At 39.2% G+C, this 20780-nt stretch overlaps 1 protein-coding gene across 2 annotated transcripts in view; it reads left to right on the plus strand.

Moving 5' to 3' along the window:
• Positions 1-19701, plus strand: part of tgfbr3 (transforming growth factor, beta receptor III) — an 80000-nt gene extending 60299 nt beyond the window's left edge. For both annotated transcript variants that reach the window (XM_007554701.2, XM_007554702.2), the window contains exons 11-17: positions 1267-1389; positions 2154-2336; positions 3989-4288; positions 6131-6245; positions 10837-10863; positions 10965-11072; positions 15062-19701. In XM_007554701.2, the coding sequence (XP_007554763.1) occupies positions 1267-1389; positions 2154-2336; positions 3989-4288; positions 6131-6245; positions 10837-10863; positions 10965-11072; positions 15062-15180 (975 nt within the window). In that variant the 3' untranslated portion in view covers positions 15181-19701. The remainder of the gene's footprint in view (positions 1-1266; positions 1390-2153; positions 2337-3988; positions 4289-6130; positions 6246-10836; positions 10864-10964; positions 11073-15061) is intronic.
• The last annotated feature ends 1079 nt before the right edge of the window (positions 19702-20780 follow it).

Below are 20780 nucleotides of genomic sequence, written 5' to 3' on the forward strand. Positions count from 1 at the left end.
CAAAAAAAAGAAACATTTTAAGTCAATTCTGCACAGTTTGTATCGGATCAGTTCGTATCGTAACAGATTATATTGGATAATATACTAAACCTCAGATATCTGTATCGATATCAGATGTGAAAAAAGTGGATCAGCATATCCCTGGTGAATTTTATTGCCTTCTCTTTAAATAACAAATAGCACATACTGTTGTGATTTGTTAGGAGCCTTAATATAACAAGCTTTTTTTTTTTTTCATTTGATGAGCAAGGATTGGTTGTTACATCTGCTTGGTGAGAGCCATGTGATGAGCAGCAGTGGTGCCAAAATCCACTGTTGCTTACTAGGGAGCACAATGTTTACTTTATCCATCTAGTAAATGACGTAATCATATAAATTTGTAACTAAACAGATTAGATAGCTGTGTATCTAGATTTTGAAGAGCTATGCTCCCTAATGTGACTTGATAAGAACTGCTCATGTCGAGACTCTACAAATGGCTCATCTAAACACATTATACAAACAACTGAGGAGGGATAATACTTCACATTTTGGAAGTAGAATATGATTACTTTAAAGTTTTATATAATGTTGAACTTTTTCTTTTTTTAATCATTGTTCACGTCTGACATTCCTAGTTATCATCATTATATGGGAATGCATTCATTCAGCGCATTTGTTCTAACAAGTCAGGATGAATCACTTCCTCTCTGGCCTTTTGAAATCTTTTTGTGAGGGGAAATTTGGAACAACACTTTCTTCTGTCACAGATTGAAAACCTGGGCGTTTGTCCAAGGTCATCCTTTGTGTCAGTGCATTAGCGCTGGGGCCATCTCTGACTTGTGCTCAAAAGACATTCATGTTCATTGCCTGGGTCCCCACATATCAGAGATAATCAGTTATAGTAATTGTATCTTCTGTTGTGTGTTGACTTAATTCTTTGATGGCTCCAATGCTGGGTCAGCAAATATTTTGTCCAGACATCAAAATAGCCTCATTGTTTGACCAACTTTGTTTTCTCATCATTAAATCGCATGCTTTTAGAGCAGCATGCTTTATCTGTGACCTCTTTCTCTGAGATACTGTAAATATGTTTTTTGTTCTCCTTTAAGTCTGCACCTATCGTGCTTCCTAAATTTTTACAATTTACAAAGTAATATTAAGCTGAGTCCTATCCAAAGTGCTGAAATATTTGCTAAAATTAGGCAACTTTCACAGAATGGTGCTCGTCAGGTCTGAAAATAGTTTTTGTGAATGTAAAGTAATCGTTTTCTCGGCGGACTACAGGTGACAGTGATTTCCGAAGAGGCTCAGGGTGATGATGATCCAATCTCCACCTGGTTCCCCAGACTTGGAGAAGCTGCAGAGAGTACACAGACTGAACCAAATCCACCAGCTCCTTTGATAAACGTAAGTCTGAGCATTTTTCTACGAGAGCTGTTCTCCTCAGCAGCTGCAATCAGACTGAAATGTCAAAGAATATTTGAGTGGACAGTTGGAGGAAATTTTATGTCTCAGAACCCCTTGGTGGCTGTAAAACTTACTTGACCACAGCAGACTCCCCATCTTTCCATGATATCCATGAATAACCCTGACCTGACTTTTCCATTTTGAAATGTCTCCAAAACTTAACCAATATATTTTCCTTTATCTCATCAATCCATTTCTGAATTCCTTGCCATTGCTTGTGTTATCTCATACCTCTTCCAACAACTCCTACCAGTTTCAATTTCCCTGCTGATTAAAGCATCCTTTCAAGCTGATGCTTCCACCCCAATGTTTAGCAGTGATTGTGGGGTGTTCAAGTTGAAGTACAGTGTTAGTTTTCTGCCATTTATTCTGTTTTTTGCATTGGCCAAAAAGTTCAGGGTTAGTCTCATTTGACTGCTTGCCTTATTGACTGTCTTACAGTTTTCTTTCAAACTGTTTTTTTATTACTCCTCCATAAAGGCCAGATTTAGGAGATGGACAGCCTATATTTAATGTGTCAACTGAATCCCCCACAGCCATGTTTACAGGCTGTGTAAAACAATTTCTCCACCACATTCTCCCTAACCTGTCTGCTGTGTTTTTTGACCTTCATTAATCTGTTCTCTAACAAATACAAACATTGATGCAGTTTAACATCTGGTCCTTCCTAATTGTTATTTTTTTGTATTTTGTTCTTTTTCTAGTTCAACTGCACATATAGAAAATCCAAGGAAGTCCCAAATACTAAACCTGATTTTGGGGCAATTCCAGGACAGCCAGTCAACAGCATAAGTTTTGAGATGGAGCTGTACAAGACTCAGTTTTTCAACAATCCTCCACAACAGCGCATCTTCAAAGTTTCTGACCAAATGGAAGTGGTTGTGCAGGTAATGTTTTGCATTCATATCCCACTGTTTATTTTCTTTTCTTAAAATTTAATCACTTTTTGAGTGAAACATGCTGTGTGACCTTACTGTAGGCTCTCTTTGATCTCTGTGAGTGGCATCAGCAATGCATGATTCTGTTTTGTTGTGTTGGGGCCAAGATGCTCAGCTTACTTTGAGCGCCCCACATTCATTTAATTCCCTCTCTGCATGTGTTGCTATCCTGTCTGTCTAGCTTAACATATTTGATTAGAAGCAGTAATTTTGGTCCTCATTTATGGTGAAAGCTCATGGTCCAAAAGTCCTTTGAAAAAGTGATTTATGATGCTGTCAGCAGGAGACTCTTCACTGGCGGAGAGGACAAAGTGTTGCCTGTCTATGCTATGGCTTAACCTTCCTCTAGAGCTCACACTGTGCTGAGACCTGACCTCAGGCAAAGGCCAGAAACTCCACACAGTTAACTTCAGTAATAACCACAAAGTAACAGTGTTACCCACTGTGGAAATTCAATGCAGTTATGGTAAATACTTTTAGATTTAATGGCATAAAAAAAAAAAAAAAACATTTAACATTTGGCAAAGCAACTTCAGAAGAATGCGAAAACATGATGTAGTGCAAAGATATTCTACATTCTGAAAAACTTAAAGCAACTAAGTAAAATAAAGAAACAAAAAAACTGAACATCACTGGCAGTAATCACCTCAGTAAATATAGTAGCGTTCACAAATTATTGCTGGAAAGCATTCCCATTTTGTGTGCTAACAAGCACAAACAGTTGCTAATGTTCCGACAAAAAAGATCTACCTAAATGTGTAAAGTGTAAATGTGCAGATAAAAAACACCCTCTACATTTTTGGTTTAGCATCAGTAAGCATTTTAAATTATCTAATTGTCATGTGAAACTTCCATTTATGGAGGGACAAAGTGAGAATAAGCCAATTGTTCATGATCAAAATCGGTACTCTTATTAGTTCAAAAAACTAATTTTCCAATCGTGTATAATCTTTTACATAAGTAATACAGAAGAGAATACCATAGAATTGGATGTAAAATGGGGCTGCACAGAGGAGCAGTGGATAACACTGTTGCAGCAAGAAGGTCCTGGGTTCGATTCCCGGCCCGGGGTGTTTAGGCATGGAGTTTGCATGTTCTCCCTGTGCACGCACAGGTTCTCTCTGGGTACTCTGGCTTCCTCCCACGGTCCAAAAATATGACTGTTAGATTAATTGGTCTCTCTAAATTCTCCTCAGGTGTGAGTGTGTGTGTGCATGGTTGTTTGTCCTGTCTGTCTCTGTGTTGCCTTGAGACCCCGCCTCTCGCCCGTTGACAGCTAAAGATAGGCACCAGAACCCCTCCCAACCCCAACAGGATAAGGGTGTAAGAAAATGAATGAATGCATGGATGTAAAATGATACTACTCTGAAAACAAAGTGCAAGACTGAATTTTCTTTCCACAATCTGTGTGCAGATAACCACGACACAAGTCAAAGCTACATTCCATTTTTACTCAGTTCTGTAAACAGGTGTTTTTAACAAGTTCATTAAGATTATTTCTTGAAGATGCTTCTAACGACAAAGAGCAATGAGTAGATTATATTACTATATGTGTATATTTGGCTCAAAACCTTTTTTCTTTTGTCTCTTATGTGCTCCAGATCACGTCAACAGCATCAAACCCTGACATTGGGCTCACCATCACCTCATGCTTCATCTCCCCCAGCTCCAGCCCCTCAGAGTCCTCTGACTACAGCCTTATTGAGACATTCTGTACCAAGGATAACTCACTTAAGTGGACCCAGAACTCTCAGGGGCACTTCTTGTTTTCTTCTGGAAAGAAGGGGAAATCTTTTAGCTTCACCTTCAACTCCAAAATGTTGAACAAAACACTTGTTTTTCTTCACTGTGAGATGTCTCTGTGCTCAGAGAATTCTCAGAGGTACCAGGAACTGCCACAGGTATGCATGAAATCCTCTCATGACCTTTGTTTCTGCTCATGTCTGATGAGTTGTTCTCCCTAGAGCCATGCAGAATTAGTAGTTTGTTTATTCATATTACCATTGACTATTTTACGTTAGATCAACTCAGCTGGAAACATGTCAGGTATCAAAGAGCAAAGCAACATAGGCAGTTTTTACTGCCTATGTTGCCTATGATACTGATTTTGACCGATTCCAACTTCTTTTTAAAAAACAAAGCAGAGGTTTGAAAGTATCTTTAGGACCATGTATTAGCAGTTGGTGCAGCAAACATATCTAAAACAGCAATCTCCATTATTCTGCCTTTCCAACACTACCAAAAGGCAACCCACATTTCCAAATCCAGCAAACTCAGAAGTAGGCCTGTCACGATAAACGATAAATCAATTAATCGCAAGATAAATTAAACCTATCGACCTCATTTTAATTATCGGCTTTATCGTCTCTTCCTGCCTTTTTTTCTTTCTCTTGATGACACTGAATGAAAAAAGGCTCAACTCTGGTGCTCTCCACTCACCCTCCCTTCCTCATTTCCTTAGTGTAATGTCCAGAGCACACGACACGAGTTGTCGGCGTATTTTCAAAACCTGAGACCACACATTAGCCGGCAGAAATCCTAGGTATAACAGTTTGATTGGGTTCGATTGTGCTGTGTGGTGTCCAGCCACACAGCCATTATTTTGGACTTGTAGCCCAAAATAATGGCTACAAGTCCATCCATCCATTTTCTTTACACCCTTGTCCCTTAGTGGGGTCGGGAGGTGCTGGTGCCTATCTCCAGCTAACGTTCCGGGCGAGAGGTGGGGTACACCCTGGACAGGTTGCCAGTTTGTCGCAGAGCAACAGAGAGACAGACAGGACAAACAACCATGCACACACACACTCACACCTAGGGACAATTTGTAGACAGTCATGTTTTTGGACTGTGGGAGGAAACCGGAGTACCCGGAGAAAACCCACACATACACAGGGAGAACATGCAAACTCCATGCAGAAAGACCAAACCCAGAACCTTCTTCTTGTTATGTGTTCTTTTGAAAATAAAGTGTATATCTATGGCAGGAAATAGCATGCATTATTATGTCATTTCCATTAAATCAGTGTCAAAAGGTCTTGAAACAATATAATCATTTATCACAATAATTTTTAGACAATCACTCAGCAAAATTTATTGTGACAGGCCTACTCAGAAGGACAAAAGATACTTTGCTACAAAGTGTTTAGCCTCCTTTGCTCTTTCACAGCCTTAATGAACATAGCAAAACTACAGTTCTCTTTTAAATAGATCCTTATATAATTGTCCAGCTACTGATTTCATCTTTAACACCACTATAATAATGAAAATAATAGGGGTTCACCAATAAATCAACCTCCATTTCCTTAATTTTGGGAAATCTATGATTGGCTGATATCTACATGACAAACAGATGTTATATACTAATTTTACCTACCGCTACTCAAATACAAAATCAGCCACTGTTCCCATGTTTTTCCAACATTGTTATCAGCAGGTCAGTTTTATAAAGATCAGTGATAGGACAGGAAACTGCAATCGGTGCAGTTTCCTGAAAATATATAGTAAATGAGTTCTTTCCTCAAAGTAGCAACTTCCAGATTGAAAAAAAATATTGTTTGTGCAACTTGGCAAAACTTTCACATACTATTCATTCAAGGTTGGGAAAATGTGGTTAAGATAATACTTTCTCTTGCAAGCTCTGTCTTCCACTTATGTTCTATGTTTTTATGTAAGGTCAAGAATCCACATGCGTTGTAAATTTAGCTTTCTCAAATGTCTTTTATCTTCTCATTTTGTCTGTACAGTGCCCGGACCTCAGAAACTGTTCTTCTCTGACGGGAGAGACAATGTTCGTATTGATGAGCAACAAAAGGTCTCTGACGAAGCCGATCGCTGTGGTTGATAACAGTGAGTCTCAAGGTTAGTGTGATGAAGACACAATTACCAAAGGTGTTACAAGAAAAAACAGCTAGACAGAGGCAAACACTCATTCTAAAGGTGCCATAGAAAGGTTAGATCAATCCACATTATACTATACACATCTGGTAATCATTACCTCCGAAGCGTGTGTGCGTGGCTTACATGTAACCCTGTATACACACGTGACAGCTGTGCACGTGCCTCGGGTTACGCTGACGGCTGTACGCAAGCGCGGGCTTTTGGCAGTGAATGCATCCTACCACAGAGTTGACTTCAGCAAAGAGGAGTGAGCTCTGGTTCTGGCCTCCTAGATCAGACCAAGAAGAGGAAAATGTGGAAAAACAGGAGTCATGCGGCACTGAGCACCAGTTGTTTTCACTTTGGCCCTTCTCTGCGGCCTCCCTTTTCCACCAGAACGGGGGGAGAAACGGGGGCAAGTGGTCTTCTCGTTGACGTTGGGAAGCCAGCCAAAGACTGAAGGCCCCTTGGTCACGGCCTGCGCATTCGCTCATCCATCCACTCGCAGCGCCTTACGAGTCATGGCTTAGCAAGGCAGGCGCTTGCGGGAGGTGGGTTCATGACTTAACTGTAATTAGATTGTTGCATTTATGACCTAAGCTCAGATGGGTTGATGCCATGAGGCGTTCTCCGGTGCATTGTTGGGGATTTCTAAATCAGCATCCCTTCTTCGATTACATGAGAACTGCAGTGAGAATGACTCATCATTGTTCACTCATGATATGAAATTGCTTGCATCATTTCCATTAGGCAGAACTGTATGTCATCTTGGCAGATTTTAGCCAATTTAGAGCTGTTGTGGATAAAATCAGATTATTGTTTCTGTGAACTCGGCAGCACAGCACTGCCCTGATCCCTCAGGGGTGGTCAACTGGGTGGGATTATTATGGAGGATTGTCTCACTATGTTAACATCCATTAAAAAAGAGAGAAATTGCCTGTAAAATATCAAAGCTTTTCCACGCTGTTGCATGTTCCTGATGTACTATGTTGGTGTTTCTGGAACTCTAAAATAATAATGTAATGGATCTCAGCTTTAAAAAATATCCTGAGTCAGAGTTGTTTGGGATAATTCGGGGCAGAAATGGTTCTCATTATACTTTGGATCTTAGAACTGGGCAAACATGTAATCAGTTTGAAGTCTCAGTTATCATTGACTTCATCTACTTAGTTTGCGCTGCTCACTAACATGGAGAGGGCTCAGTTTTCGTAGGAATACACTAAGCAAACAAACCCACTGTAAACACTGCAGATGGATTCTGTTCCAAACGCCATGTTTTCTAAAGCAAACAGATCCTCTGTGCTGTGATGGCAAACCAAATGTTTTCATGGAGAGAGGAAAGAAACGAGAAGAAGAAAATGACCTCAAATCCCTCTGGTGAAAGTTAGATTTACTTCTTTACAGCATCAGTAATTATCAGTGTGTTGTAAATTTATTTAAATGTAGTCCCAGACAACAGACATATCATATACAATATTGTGACTTTATGTAAAATAAAAACAGCTAAGCCAAAATGAAGAGACACTGTGTGGAAAAAATGAAGAACTAACTTAAATAAATCATACTTTGTATTATCTTATCAGTCTTGATGAAGAGTTTTGACCCACTCCTCTCTCCAACATTATTATCGCTCATTGAGGTTTTACCCACCACAACTCTTCAGTTAGTCAGGGTGAGTTCTTAATTATAACAGAGCTGTTGCAACAGTGCAACAAAATCCTTTGCAGCCATTTTGTTTGTAGATTTACTGTCATTTTTGGAATGTATCTACTATATGTATTTTTTTCTATGATGTTCCATATAAATTTACTAAAATATTAAAACCTGAAGATGGACATTTTTAAAAAAATTATATCCTATCTCACATAAAACTGTAGAACTGAGATACGTTCTGCTATCTGTTGTTGTGATTTATCTCTGTAAGTGACAGATTTCTGATAGAAATATGAGCAATAACACCTCAACTTAAAGCCTATTCCATTTTTGACTGCTCTATTAAACCTCCAAAAGTCAAATTGACTACTATATTGACAGAATTACCATAAAATAATATGAAACAAATGTTAAGACTTAATTTGTATTTCACTGCTTAAATCCAGAATTATTCCACAGCATGTTAACAGCTGGATTAGGGTGAAGAAGACAGATAGTGTGAAGTTATGTTTTATGGTAATGTTCTTTGTAGCGCTGGCAGCTTTATGGAGCAGGTTTTTTCTGTAGTGATTGTGAAATTCAGCTGTGTCTAATCTGGAACCATCTGTCAGGGAGTCTTGGTGGTGTGACCTCTGTGGTCGTGTCTTCAGAGGTTGAGGAAAGTTCAGGGTTCAACCAAAGTAAGTCGTTTTGCGGGAAGGCGCTCTCTCCGTGGCAGGAGCTCTAACAAACAAATGACGTTTGCTGAGATACCAGTGCTGTTCTAACGCTGACCACACTCTCATATCTGATCATATCTGATTCTGTTAAAGCAGCAAACACGGCCGGCCGGGAAGACGTCCAGCATGGTTATCCACAACATGCATCAGGACACTGTGTGAGAAGGCTTAGTGGGTTCTCAGCTTTATAACAGTGCTCTGCAGAAGTATCCATGACGCCTCAATAGTTTCACATGTTGTCGTTGCACACGTTGAAAGTTAAAGGATAAAGTTTTTAAGCACTTTGGCAGGAAAAGTTTGGAAAGTTTCCTGCGCATTCATATTCAGGCTTTCTGAGTCAATACTTTTTTAAGTTTGTTAGTTTTTAGTTTAAAACTTTTTAGTTTCTGCCATTGCACCTGCAGGGTCCACTCTAAAAATTAAAACTAATGTGTTCTTAAAAGGTTTGGTGCTACAAATTTAAATAAAAAAATATTGAGTGAATTGGAAACCAGTCAAATTCCTTAAATATGCTCCATCAATTGTATGACTGCAACTAAAAATATTTTTTTAGTATGAATAATGACATAGTTTGTTCATTAACAAACAAAATTAAGTAAATACAACTGAAACTATAAGTTAGATAAGTAAGCCAGTCTAATGCCTCTGAAGCTCTGGCTGTATTTGTTGGGTCGTTGTCCTGCTAAAAGGTGAACCTCCACTCCACGATCAATTCTTTTGCAATCTGTCCTTGCTAAAGAAAAGCATCCCCACACAGAATGATGCTGCCATTAGGCGTGTCATGATAAATTTTGATGGGCAATAAACTGGCCCAGAAATTATAGAAATAAATGTTCAAAGTGGAGGCCATTCATGGCCCCCCTGCCGTCTGGACCACAATTTAAGGATAAACGAAATCAATTAGGACAAAACCACAACTTTTAAATTAAATCTACTGACAAAAATGTTAGATCCAACACAAAGTGATAATCTTTTCCAGTGCAGTGACAAATTTGAAATTTAAGACAGCCTCTTCCTGTTATGTCATCCTCAGTTTGCTGCAAATGTTACCGGCCTTCCTGAGCATTCTTAGCATAGCAAGTCGCCTAGGTCAGATAACATGGAGGGCTGCGGGGAAAGGGATGGGGTGGCCGTCATCTCCTCTGTTATTAAACTCTTCTCAGATGACTTGTCACCATCCATTATGTGAGCCGAATGCTCCTTCCAGGAATAGCAGCCATTGTGAAGGAGAGCTGGCCACCTACCAGCTCTGCCTCTCTGCAGCACACAAGCGCCTTTGTTTTGTTAGTTAAGACATCATTACAGCTAATTTCACTTTTGAAAGGCTTCCAGATGCGTTTTCAACAAATGGCTAAGCAGAACCTAGCGGAGTCAACAGGTCCATCTGTGAGGGGACACTCTCACCTCATACGTAGATGTGCTCTCGAGATTTGTTCTGCTTCAGGTTTCTGCATCGAATTCTTCAGTGGATTGCTTATCAGCACTAGAGAGTATCTGTAATCTGCTGTTTCTGTGGCATGCGGCTGACACAGTAGCCATGTTTCCATTGTAAGCGTGCACAGAACAGTTGTTATTCTGCTAACGTTGAAAAAGAAACAATGTCGCAATTGTGGCGTTTCCATTAAATAAGAAACACAATTAAAATCATACATGAATAAGTTTGTTCACACAATGAGTCATTAAAAAACATGCAGCACCATCATCCTCTTATTACTTTCTGTCATCTTTTCTTCATGGTTTGCGCCAGTAGCAACATCCGATTGTTGACCATGTGACTGGTGTGATGCGAAAAAAGTGTTTTCTTTGCAGATTTGCGAGAAAAAAAAGCTAATTTTTTGATATGACAAAAAACCCACTTCATCTCTGATATTTTGTCTGGCAATGCTATTTATTCAATGTGAATTGCCATACTTGCTTGTAGTTGTTTTGGTAAAGTTTTACTTAAAAAAAACACCTCATCCCGGTACAAAAACTTTTTAATAGAAAAACAAGAGTTCTTTTCAGAATTGCCATGTTTCCATTCAGCAAATTTAGTTTTACAATCTCAAATTTCACAACTATTGTAAATAGTTGTGATGGAAACAGACTTACTGACTCATGTTACATTTTATATCTTCATAGTTTTAGGTTAATACTGTGCAGTTGTGTCAATGTGAAGAAGCATGTTTTTAAGTTTTCATTGTCGATGTGTTCTTTTGCAGATTATCCTCCAAAAAAACATGAAGAAGGTAAAAAAAAAAAGCAAACTTTTTTTGTTTTTATTTTTTCCTGTGTTTCCATTATTTCCATGTGACTGAGTGTTAACTAAATAAACTGTTTCATGTTCCAGCTGAGATGTTTCTCTTGGACACCACCACGGTGGTGTTGATCGCCTTCGCCGCCTTTGTTATTGGGGTTCTGCTGACTGGGGCCCTGTGGTTTATCTACACACACACAGGTAGGTCCCTCACCTACCGCCCCGCCACCCCCACCCAACCCGACCCCACCCCACCCACCTCGACGCTTTAATGAAAAAAGATAAGAAGCAAAGGAATGTCCCAGCATGCCGCAGCGATGACCAAACATCCTGTAGCTGATAGAGGGCGCCTCACAATAACATATTGACTCCTTCACTGTAAATATATCCTGTTGGTCAGCAGTAAGAGCTCCCCTCTTTCCTCCCTTTGAATGTTTTCGGGGGGCCGCAGGCGGTCAGCAAATGTTCACAGCACAATGGCTGGAGACAAGCTGGAAATCCCCCTCGCTGGGTTTAGTGGGCGCTCACAGGAAGAGACACACAATCTGTCTATTAGATGCCAAGACTTTCCCCATCGTCCCCAGCCCGCTGACCCTGGCCGACCCCTGAGAGGAAGCCCACCGAGTTCAGCACTGCATAGAACTCCGTGTCTCAGTGCTGATCCACTGGGCCACTGACCTGCAGGAATGTGGCGGTTCTTCAGTAAAACTGTTTGGAAGTTTGCATGTGCGTTCTGGAAAGAGCTCACTTAGTGTGAAATGACTGCATTAGTTGGCCAGATCCAAACCGCTATCAGAGGGATTACAGTTAAAGAACTCTCGTAGTCATCATACTCCCGTTACATTTCTGAGGAGGATTTGTTGCCACAGTAACCATCCCCTGTACCAAGCTGAGCCCCCTTATCATTCTCCAAATATTTCTCTTGGCTTTTCTATAGGAACAGTCATCTTTTCTGTTTTATATATTTACAAGTGAGTGACCAACAAAAGAACACAACGGATCTGCTTTTCCAGAGATAGTATATTCCAGATAAAAAGTCAACACACGGGCGCACACACACACAAACACGCACACACACACACACACACACACACACACACACACACACACACAGAGCAGGTTTAAAGATAGATGACATGAAAAGACTCAGTTAAAGGCACATTTCTGTTGATGTTATGAAAATAGACCACTTTTGGATGGGAGTGTTAACTGTATCAGCTACAGATGACCTTATATGGCAATGTTTGCAGTTAACCCCAAGAACGTAGATCCCCTAAACAACAACCAAAAATATCACGTTCTGAGTGTATTTTCAACCAGTGTTCATAGTGATGAGGCATGGAAACACTTTGGATTTGTTCCAGCAGCATTCAGAGATGCCTTTAAAAGTCATTTCTCCCCTCTTTTATTTACTGACGGTCATGATGGTCATGTCATTTATGAATACATGACAATTACTGAACAGTCTCTGTTCAGCAAAATAGAAACTTAGCTGCTTTAAAAAGAAGCCACATACCATCATAATATCTGGAATTTTGCTCATTATGACGACACATGCAGTTTACAGTGAGCCAGGCCTAAACTTTCTTATTCTGTGGAAAAATGAAATCCTCCTCTGTTTAGTTGGTCTAAAATCAGCACAGCTAAAAACTTTTAATAGTTTCACTGTTTTGAGAGAAATTCATAGTATATGTTATAGAGAAGATTTACACGTCATGATAAAGCTTAGGGCTGTCAAAATGCTAAAACTAAAGAAAAATACTTGATACAATTTTCAGTGTGGAACAATGTGATCCAAGCAACAGATAAACAGACAAGATATCAAACAAAAACTTCCTAAAGTTACAGTAAGATTCCAAAATCAACTTGTCACATTTTTTAAGGTTGTTTTTGTTTTTGTTGCAACCTTTTCAGCTGTCTAATCCTGTGTAAAGATTGCATCCTAATGCAATGGATTGTGGAGTTATAGTTGACACCAGAAGTTTACATACACCGAATAAGAGACATATGCAACATTTTTTCTCACTGTCTGATGTTAAATCAGACCAAACTTCCTTTGCTAGGTCAGCTAGAATTACTCATTTTCTGTTTGCGAAATGCCACAATAATGAGAGAATATGTCAGGGATGTATTTCTTATTGTCTTTAGAATCAGATTAATCTCTTTAGACATTGAGGAAAAGCTCAAATGATGATGTCATAGCTTTGGAAACTTCCAATAGGTTGATTTGAGACCTTTGACTTAATTTTAGGTACACATTTGGTTGTATTCTAAGGCCTGGAACACAGTAATTTTTAGATTGACACGATTAGAAGGTCAAAAGAACTCAAACAGTAAGAGCAACATAAGGTGATTGACAGCAATAAGACCCTCCTCCTGGCTCTGATTGGTTGTTTCTGACTAAAAGTCAGAAACAACCAACCTACTGCAGATGACAGTAGGACCACAGGGAGGAGGCAGAAGAGCTTCATTTTTCTTTCCACATATTATCTCCCTCATATTATACAGCTGGGTCATAGTGACAGTTTTAACAAATATGGAAAAAAAAACATTTTTTTATTAAAGTTACATACTGCAGCTATAGGCTTCTTTCTTTCTTGGTTTTATCCTGCACAGGCACTGGGGGCTTTCTCATCCTTATAGAAATAATTTCTACACCTAAAGAGTAAAGGCCAAATGTCTCTGAGCAGACATCTGTTGCAAGCGCTGCACCTAGGGGTTTTTATGCACGCACAAAGTGCTCTTGTAACAAAAAGAATGTGCCTTTATCTTTCCCATCTATAGAGATAATATCAGACATGGGAATTCTAGTTTCCTCCAACAGCTGAGGTGAATCCCTTTGTTTTTGCGGGGCTCTGGTCAGTCCTGTGAGTGAAGGTCTGCTGGCAGCCAGCCCTCTCCTGCTAATCATTAGCAGAGCTTTGGGGCCTGACAGCAGGAGAGAGCTTCCATTTCACCCATAGGTACATACAGCTGTCATATACAGAGGCACTCGCTCCCACAAGGCTGCATGCCATTACAAATGTGCTCAAATCTTTGTTGCTATTCTGCTGATGTTGAAAGAACACAATTTCACAATTGCGGTGTTTCTGTTAAATAAGAAATTAAATTAATTTCACAAGTTTGGTCATGCGATAAGTTGTTGAAAATCATGTAGACAACAGATAGAAGCAGGTACATGAGATATATTCACAATTCAGCTATGGTGCTGCTAGCATGCATCTATCAGCCAATCAGAGGAGACGTAGGCATCTTATTCAGGCATAGAAGCAACAAGCCCCGCAAAACGTTTTGTTGAAATTGTAGTCTCCTTTACAGAAGAGCTGTGGATTGAACATGTTCTAATGACACAGTGTTTTTAATTGTGATGCTGTGAGAGCTCTGGTGGAGCCAGCTGTGCAAAGTCCAAAAAACCAAAAACAAACTGTCACGCTCCTACTGCTTCCTGTTGTCGTCTTCATCATTTTCACCAGTAGTAACATCCAGCTGTTGATCACGTGACTCATATGATGTGAAAAAAATGTTGCGATAAAGCTGAAAAACCATATCATCCTAACTCTTTAGCAAAAAACTTGTTTTTTTGAAATTGACATGTTTTTCCATTAAGCAATGTCTGATGGAGATGTCTTTTGTAAACAGACAAAATAAGTAATTTAAGCTTTGGAGCGAGTTAGTTTATGATAGGAAATGCTTTTTTAGACAAAGAACAATAACCCAGATGCTTGGATGACAGTAACCGGTTCCTGTGCTGTTTCTCCTGCTTTGTCCTGAATAAAGGCTAATTAGTTCCAGATAGCTAAAGACACAAAGTCATGTGAAGAGCAAAACATTTCTTTCAAAACCTGTTCCTAAAAGATGTGACCATTTGGCTCTGGACCTTTCAGGGGACATCTTTAGGGACGTCCTGTTTCTCATCCTGCTGGCCAGGGTTCGCCTTGGATTCCTTTACACTTTGTTCTCTTTATGCTTTGTTCTCTATATGTTTTCCTTTGCCTGTGAAAGATAGATCTCAAAGGACAATAAAAAATTGAAACTATGTGAAATGTCAAGCAATAAGCTCCATACATTGACCATTTTGTATTTTCAGCCAGATCAGTTTGTCATGTTTTTGGCCGATTTTAAATCCAGTCCCATTTTCTCTGGTCCGACCTCCCCATCCCCACCTCACCCCTCTCCTGCCCCGCATCCAGGTGGGAACGCCAGAGCGCAGCCCGTTCAGAAGCCACAGCCTGTCTCGGAGAACAGCAGCGCGGCCCACAGCATAGGCAGCACGCAGAGCACGCCGTGCTCCAGCAGCAGCACGGCGTAGCTCGGGACGCCTCCCCGAACGCACTGGCCACAGCGCCTTCACCCAAACCGGTTCGTTGGTCTTCTAAAGTGTGACGCAGAAAACAAACAAAAAAAACACTGACAAATGTGCTGCAGTGATTCTGAGACGCGTCTCAGCACAAGAAAGAAAGAAAGAAAGAAAGAAAGTTCTGTTTAGATGGGCTTTTTTTTTTTTCAAATCCAAATGCTGCTCTTCTGATCACAGTTAAGCCTTTTTTGCTTCGTCCTGAAATGGTTTGAATTCAGTCGCTTTGCTCCATCGGTGATTGAACAATGCAAGATTAGCAGAGGTTAGGAAGTGATATGTTGATGGCTGGACCGTAAACACATTACTTTAACACACACAACCTAGAAAGTAGCACAGGAGCAACACAACCACTATTAGAAAGAGAACAAAAGTGCAGTATGAACTGATCTGTTATCATCCTGACGAAGAGAGACAACAGAGGTGTTGAATGTATGAGAGAACAAGCACCAGCAAATGTGAAAGAACAATGTGAAAGATCTGCAGGTAGACCTCCATATTTTAGAAAAAAGAAGATTTTTCTTTATTTTGGATTAAAGTGTAAACAGTAGATATAGGAGTACATTAGAGCGGCTCAATAGGTGCAAGTTTAAAATGACCACATTTTCAGAGTTAAAGCATACTAATTTGCTGAAGTTAAAGGAAAAGACTGATACTTGTTTTGTGTCTGTGTGTGATTGGCCTGGCTTCATGGAGTCAATCAATCATTGGATTGATCAAATTGGATCAATCAGTCAGTTTTATTTAGCTAGAAACATTTGGTGTATGTTGGAAGAAATCCTCAAAATCTGACCTGGCGTTTTAATTCAGTTCAGGTTACTCACAATACATGTAGTCTCTCAAGACAATTTATTAAAAAATAACATGCAATTTATATAGAGAAATAAGTGGCGCCCCCAAGGGGAGGGCCACTTGAAAGATGTTGCCCCTGCCAGAGAATTGTGCTCAGGCTGGCGTACATGGTAAATGGGATATAGCATTTTATCATAATCATCATCTTCAATCACAACATAAATGGATAAAAAATAAATTTATTTATACAGTTCTGGAAAAAATTAAGAGACCAAAGCACTGAATGACATTGAAAACTTCCTGGTTATTCCAATAGATATTGGTTTCTGAACTCTTCCTGAGTTAAAACATCAGTATTATTGTTTCTAAATGAATATGAACTTGTTTTCTTTGCATGCTTTGAGGTCTAAAAGCACGGCATCTTCTGTCATTATTTTGACCATTTCTCATTTTCTGCCAATAAATACTAAGTATTTGCTTGGAATTTCAGAGACATGTCAGTAGTTCATAGAATAAAATAACAATGTTAATTTTACTCAAACATACCTATAAAGAGTAAAATCGGAGAAACTGATCATTGTTTATTGGTCTCTCAATTTTTCCATATATATATATCAGGTCATTGACATACATTCCAATGTGATCCTTTAAGTACCTTAAGTTATCATGTGTGGTTTAAAGTCCTTTGAAAATGTTTTAAACTCAGTATTTCACATTACATCTTCCACTCAGTCCAGCCATTACTTTGTAAGCCAAGTCATTCTCTTGTTTGCATTACTATCCTTCAGACACAAGAGAGGTCTCAGTCTTTTTCTCAGCTGTCTCTCTTTATATCTCCTGAAGTGTTGGTGTACAGTTCTGGTCAGAAGTTTTCATACGCTTATTGAAATGAATTTCCTTATAATTTGGGGATTGAAATTATGTATTTCAACTATATTTTTTGATGACTGTTAAAATCTTAAACAACCTCAACTGTGAACTACGCAACAGTCTCAAATATACATCGCCACGAATCCTTGGAGAAATGTTTGCCAGCAGGGAGATCTTTGTATTAACAACCTGCTGGGAGGATTCTGCATATTTGAGCATGTAGTGTTTTATAAATCAGTCCATGGTGGAATAAAAGGCTCAGATCAATTATTTTTATATTATCAGACCCAATTAAGGCAACATTCATGCTAATGGTGACTGTATGCAAACTTCTGCTCCAGACTGTTGATTTGTATTTTTATGTGAATAATTGTAAATAGGCAAATGTGTTTTGAGGGAAGCACATGTGCAAACTTCTCTTTTCTGCTTCATCTGTGCCAGTTCCTTCTTTTATAACCTGAGGAATCTCATCCACAGTGTTGACTGACTGACTGATAGCATTAACGACGGCCATATTTAAAGAACAACCCAGCGATCATGGTTAGCATGCGCTAGCTGAGGTCTTGCTGTCTGTCCTTTCAGCATGCAGCACATTGTCACAGGAATAGAAAGGCGTCAGATGATAAAAAGGAGTAGCGCTCCCTGTTTGTAATCTTTATCAGACAAAACATGAGGCATTCTTCCATGGTTTGCAGACACCAGACGGCCAGTGTTTGGAGTTCCTTATCCCACTTGGTTTTGTGTAAATCTTGGCACTCAGTGTGTTGTATAAGCTGTGGCCAAAGTTCTTTGTTTCACATATATTTTCTTCAACATTGTAAGCTCTCCACCGCTTTACAAGAATATGAATGTTTTCTGTGTGTGTGTGTGTGTGTGTGTGTGCATGCGTGTGTGTGCGTGTGTGTGTGTGTGTGTGTGTAGGTGTGTGTGTGTGAGTGTGTGCGTGTGTGCGCGCGTGTGCGTGGGTGTGTGTGTGTGTGAGTGTCAAGAGTGTGTGTAGGGGGACAAGCAGGGGCCTAGAGTGGGACAGAAGAAGAGATGTTTCCCTGAAGCAGCAGTGGGGACACAATGCTTTGTATCTGTTTGTTTTTTCTTCTCCTTTCTCAGTGTAAACTTATGTACAGCTTTCTACAGATGCTATAAATAAATATATTTGTGTATAAGATTATATTTTGGAATGTATTTACGACAGAATTTTTATTGTGATGTGTGTGTGGAAGTACTGTGAATTGTGGATTTGCTCATATAACATATGGTTTGGGAAATTCTTTGTAAAGCATACATAAAAGTGTTGGACGCTGTCGAATAAGATGCAATTTAGTAAATAATTATACTATAAAGTTGTCAGTAGGAGACGCCTTTTCTTAACAAATTTCTAGACACATTTCACGTTTGTTGTTCTGTGTGAAACTTTAATAATCTGTGCAGGCATTGCTGATGTTGTACACCCCATCCAGCTGTTTAAAACTAAGAACAGGACTCACAACTCCAAATGTATTAAGCTATGCTTTTTAGACACGCCGTTCATTTTAAAGCTGAAGCTTTTAGACGCTTCATAGCATCCCATCTCCAAAGTAGCATGTAGTAAAACATGAAACCAGCTTTGGTTTGTAACCTTTGGGTCATGCGCAGTTTGTACAAAATGATTCTGCATCATATTAAGCCACAGCCTCCCATCATCAATAATCAACTTTTGGTAAAGATGAGCAAAAAAGCATTAAATTGATTTTTTATTTCAGTAGCATAATTTGTTGCAGATTTTTAAAGATACGTTGTCTATAGTCCATCGTCTGTAAGCTTAAGCTCGTAACTATTTTATTGATGATCTTCACACAGAACCAAAATGGCATGTTGTTTTGTCTTTCCAAAACAATGTGTCTGTCCTCAAGGGAACATAAATGCTGTCTTTATTCATTCAAGTGTCTTCAGATTTGTTCCTGCTGTTTTGCAGTTAGAATCTGCAGTAGCGTTGTTCAATCTATAGACGCCTCTGACTGAAGACTGTTACTGTATGACAGTCTCATGGCCATCATGACATGCTAACTGCTCAAATTCCAGGCAGCAGAGACAATATTCCTCTGTAACAGTGGTTCTACTCAACCACCTCCTTTGCTTTTGCCAATTTGTCTGGCAGAGATTCGTTGAACTTGGAAGAGAATGTTTCTCTTTTTCTTTCTGCACTTTAAGTAATAAAATTGAAAAAAAAAATAAAAATTAGTAACGTAAAGCACAAATGATCAAAAAGCTTAAGCTACACTCACTTTAATATATCAATGAATGTGTCCAAACTGATTCAATGAAAACATTTTTCCTCAATGTGGTATTTTTATATCAAATTAAAGATTGGATTATTTTCTTTAAGAAATTTTACAGTGTTGAATTATCCTGCAATAAAAGCTGTGTTCAGTTTAATGTTTTTTACTCATCTTTGCCAACGTATAAGGAGGACACGGTAATTAGAGCACAAATCCATGGATCTATTGATTGTATTTTTTTATTATTATTTGATCTGACTACCTCATATGTTTTTTGAATGTTGAGCTTGTATGCCTGTATGTCTGGAAGTGCTATAGGTTAAGCAGCCGTTTAAGATTTAAAGCTCGATCATGATTCTTTTTTTTTAAATCACACTTTGTCATTTTAAATGAATCTGACAGAAAACATTAACGTTATGATAACCCTTCTTTTGTGAGCCTTTGTACGTTTAAGTTGATCATTTGACTTTCTTTGTGTTCATAAAACCTTTTATACGCTGTAAATATGCATGACCCCTGTACTCCCATTATGACCAATAAATATTTTACAATAATTACAGTGAGACTCCTGTCTGTTTGATGATTTCCTGTGTTGATCATGGACACACACTCCCCTACTGTATATGGAGTTGGTTTAGAACTCTGATCAGTGGTGATGAAGTGTTAGGTTCGGCTCTGTGGCCGTGAAGTCATGACTCGTCTCTGGTGAGCTCATAACATGATACAGACCATGAGGGTTGGAGGGTGTAGATGTAAGGGTTAGATGTAAGTAAGGGGTTCCACACTGAGGAAAATTTCACACACACACACACAGACTGGCATTTTTCTCTATGATTATCCGTCCTCTGGGTCTGCATCAGCAGCGTGCCTTGGCGTGAAGCAGCCCTGGGTGAATGTCCCGGCGCCTCTGGACACATCCCCAGCGATTGTGATATCATACATTTCCCTTTCTTCTGTTTTCCATAAGGAGCTCGTCCAACTTATGAGTAATATTTAGAATTTTTTTTTCAACAAATGATCACAGACCTCATCATTCCCTTAAATGTGATGTCATTATTTTCATTTCCAGCTTCTCCCCCCTCTGCCTCCCTTGGCTACCTTTGCCAGAAATTTGTTGTTCTACTGCTAATTCATTGAGTCACTGATTGCATGCACCCTAGACGACAGAGATAAACACAGGATCAAAGTTAAAAGAATAATTAGGTTTCCAACACTGACATTAAGAATTGCGCCTGGTTTAAATTTGCCCTCAGGTCATAAACCTGATTACGTGAATTAAGTAAAGTGAAATACTTTTTTGCGAGTTGTGCAAAAGTAGAGACAGATGAGCATGGACTAGCTTTCTGATCACACCTTTATACCTGTAAAGCAGCTAACGTCCAGCAGGAGCTCTGCTATCTTCGTGCTGGAATCTATTGCAGATGTTTATTTTTCAAGGTTTTCAGGGTTTTACAGAAAGGGAATTTCTTCTTGTAACTGTCTTTTGCAAAAGTACTCATACCTTGGCACATTACAACTTGAAACTTTAGTACATTTTTTATAATTTTTTTACATTTATTCCTTGAACATTTTCTTAAAGTTTTGCTTGATTCAGAATCGGCTTTAGGCCTGGATTGGCGTGGGCTTTTCTTATACATT

The sequence above is a fragment of the Poecilia formosa genome, unplaced genomic scaffold (assembly GCF_000485575.1).
Source record: "Poecilia formosa unplaced genomic scaffold, Poecilia_formosa-5.1.2 Scaffold65, whole genome shotgun sequence".
Lineage (NCBI taxonomy): Eukaryota > Metazoa > Chordata > Actinopteri > Cyprinodontiformes > Poeciliidae > Poecilia > Poecilia formosa.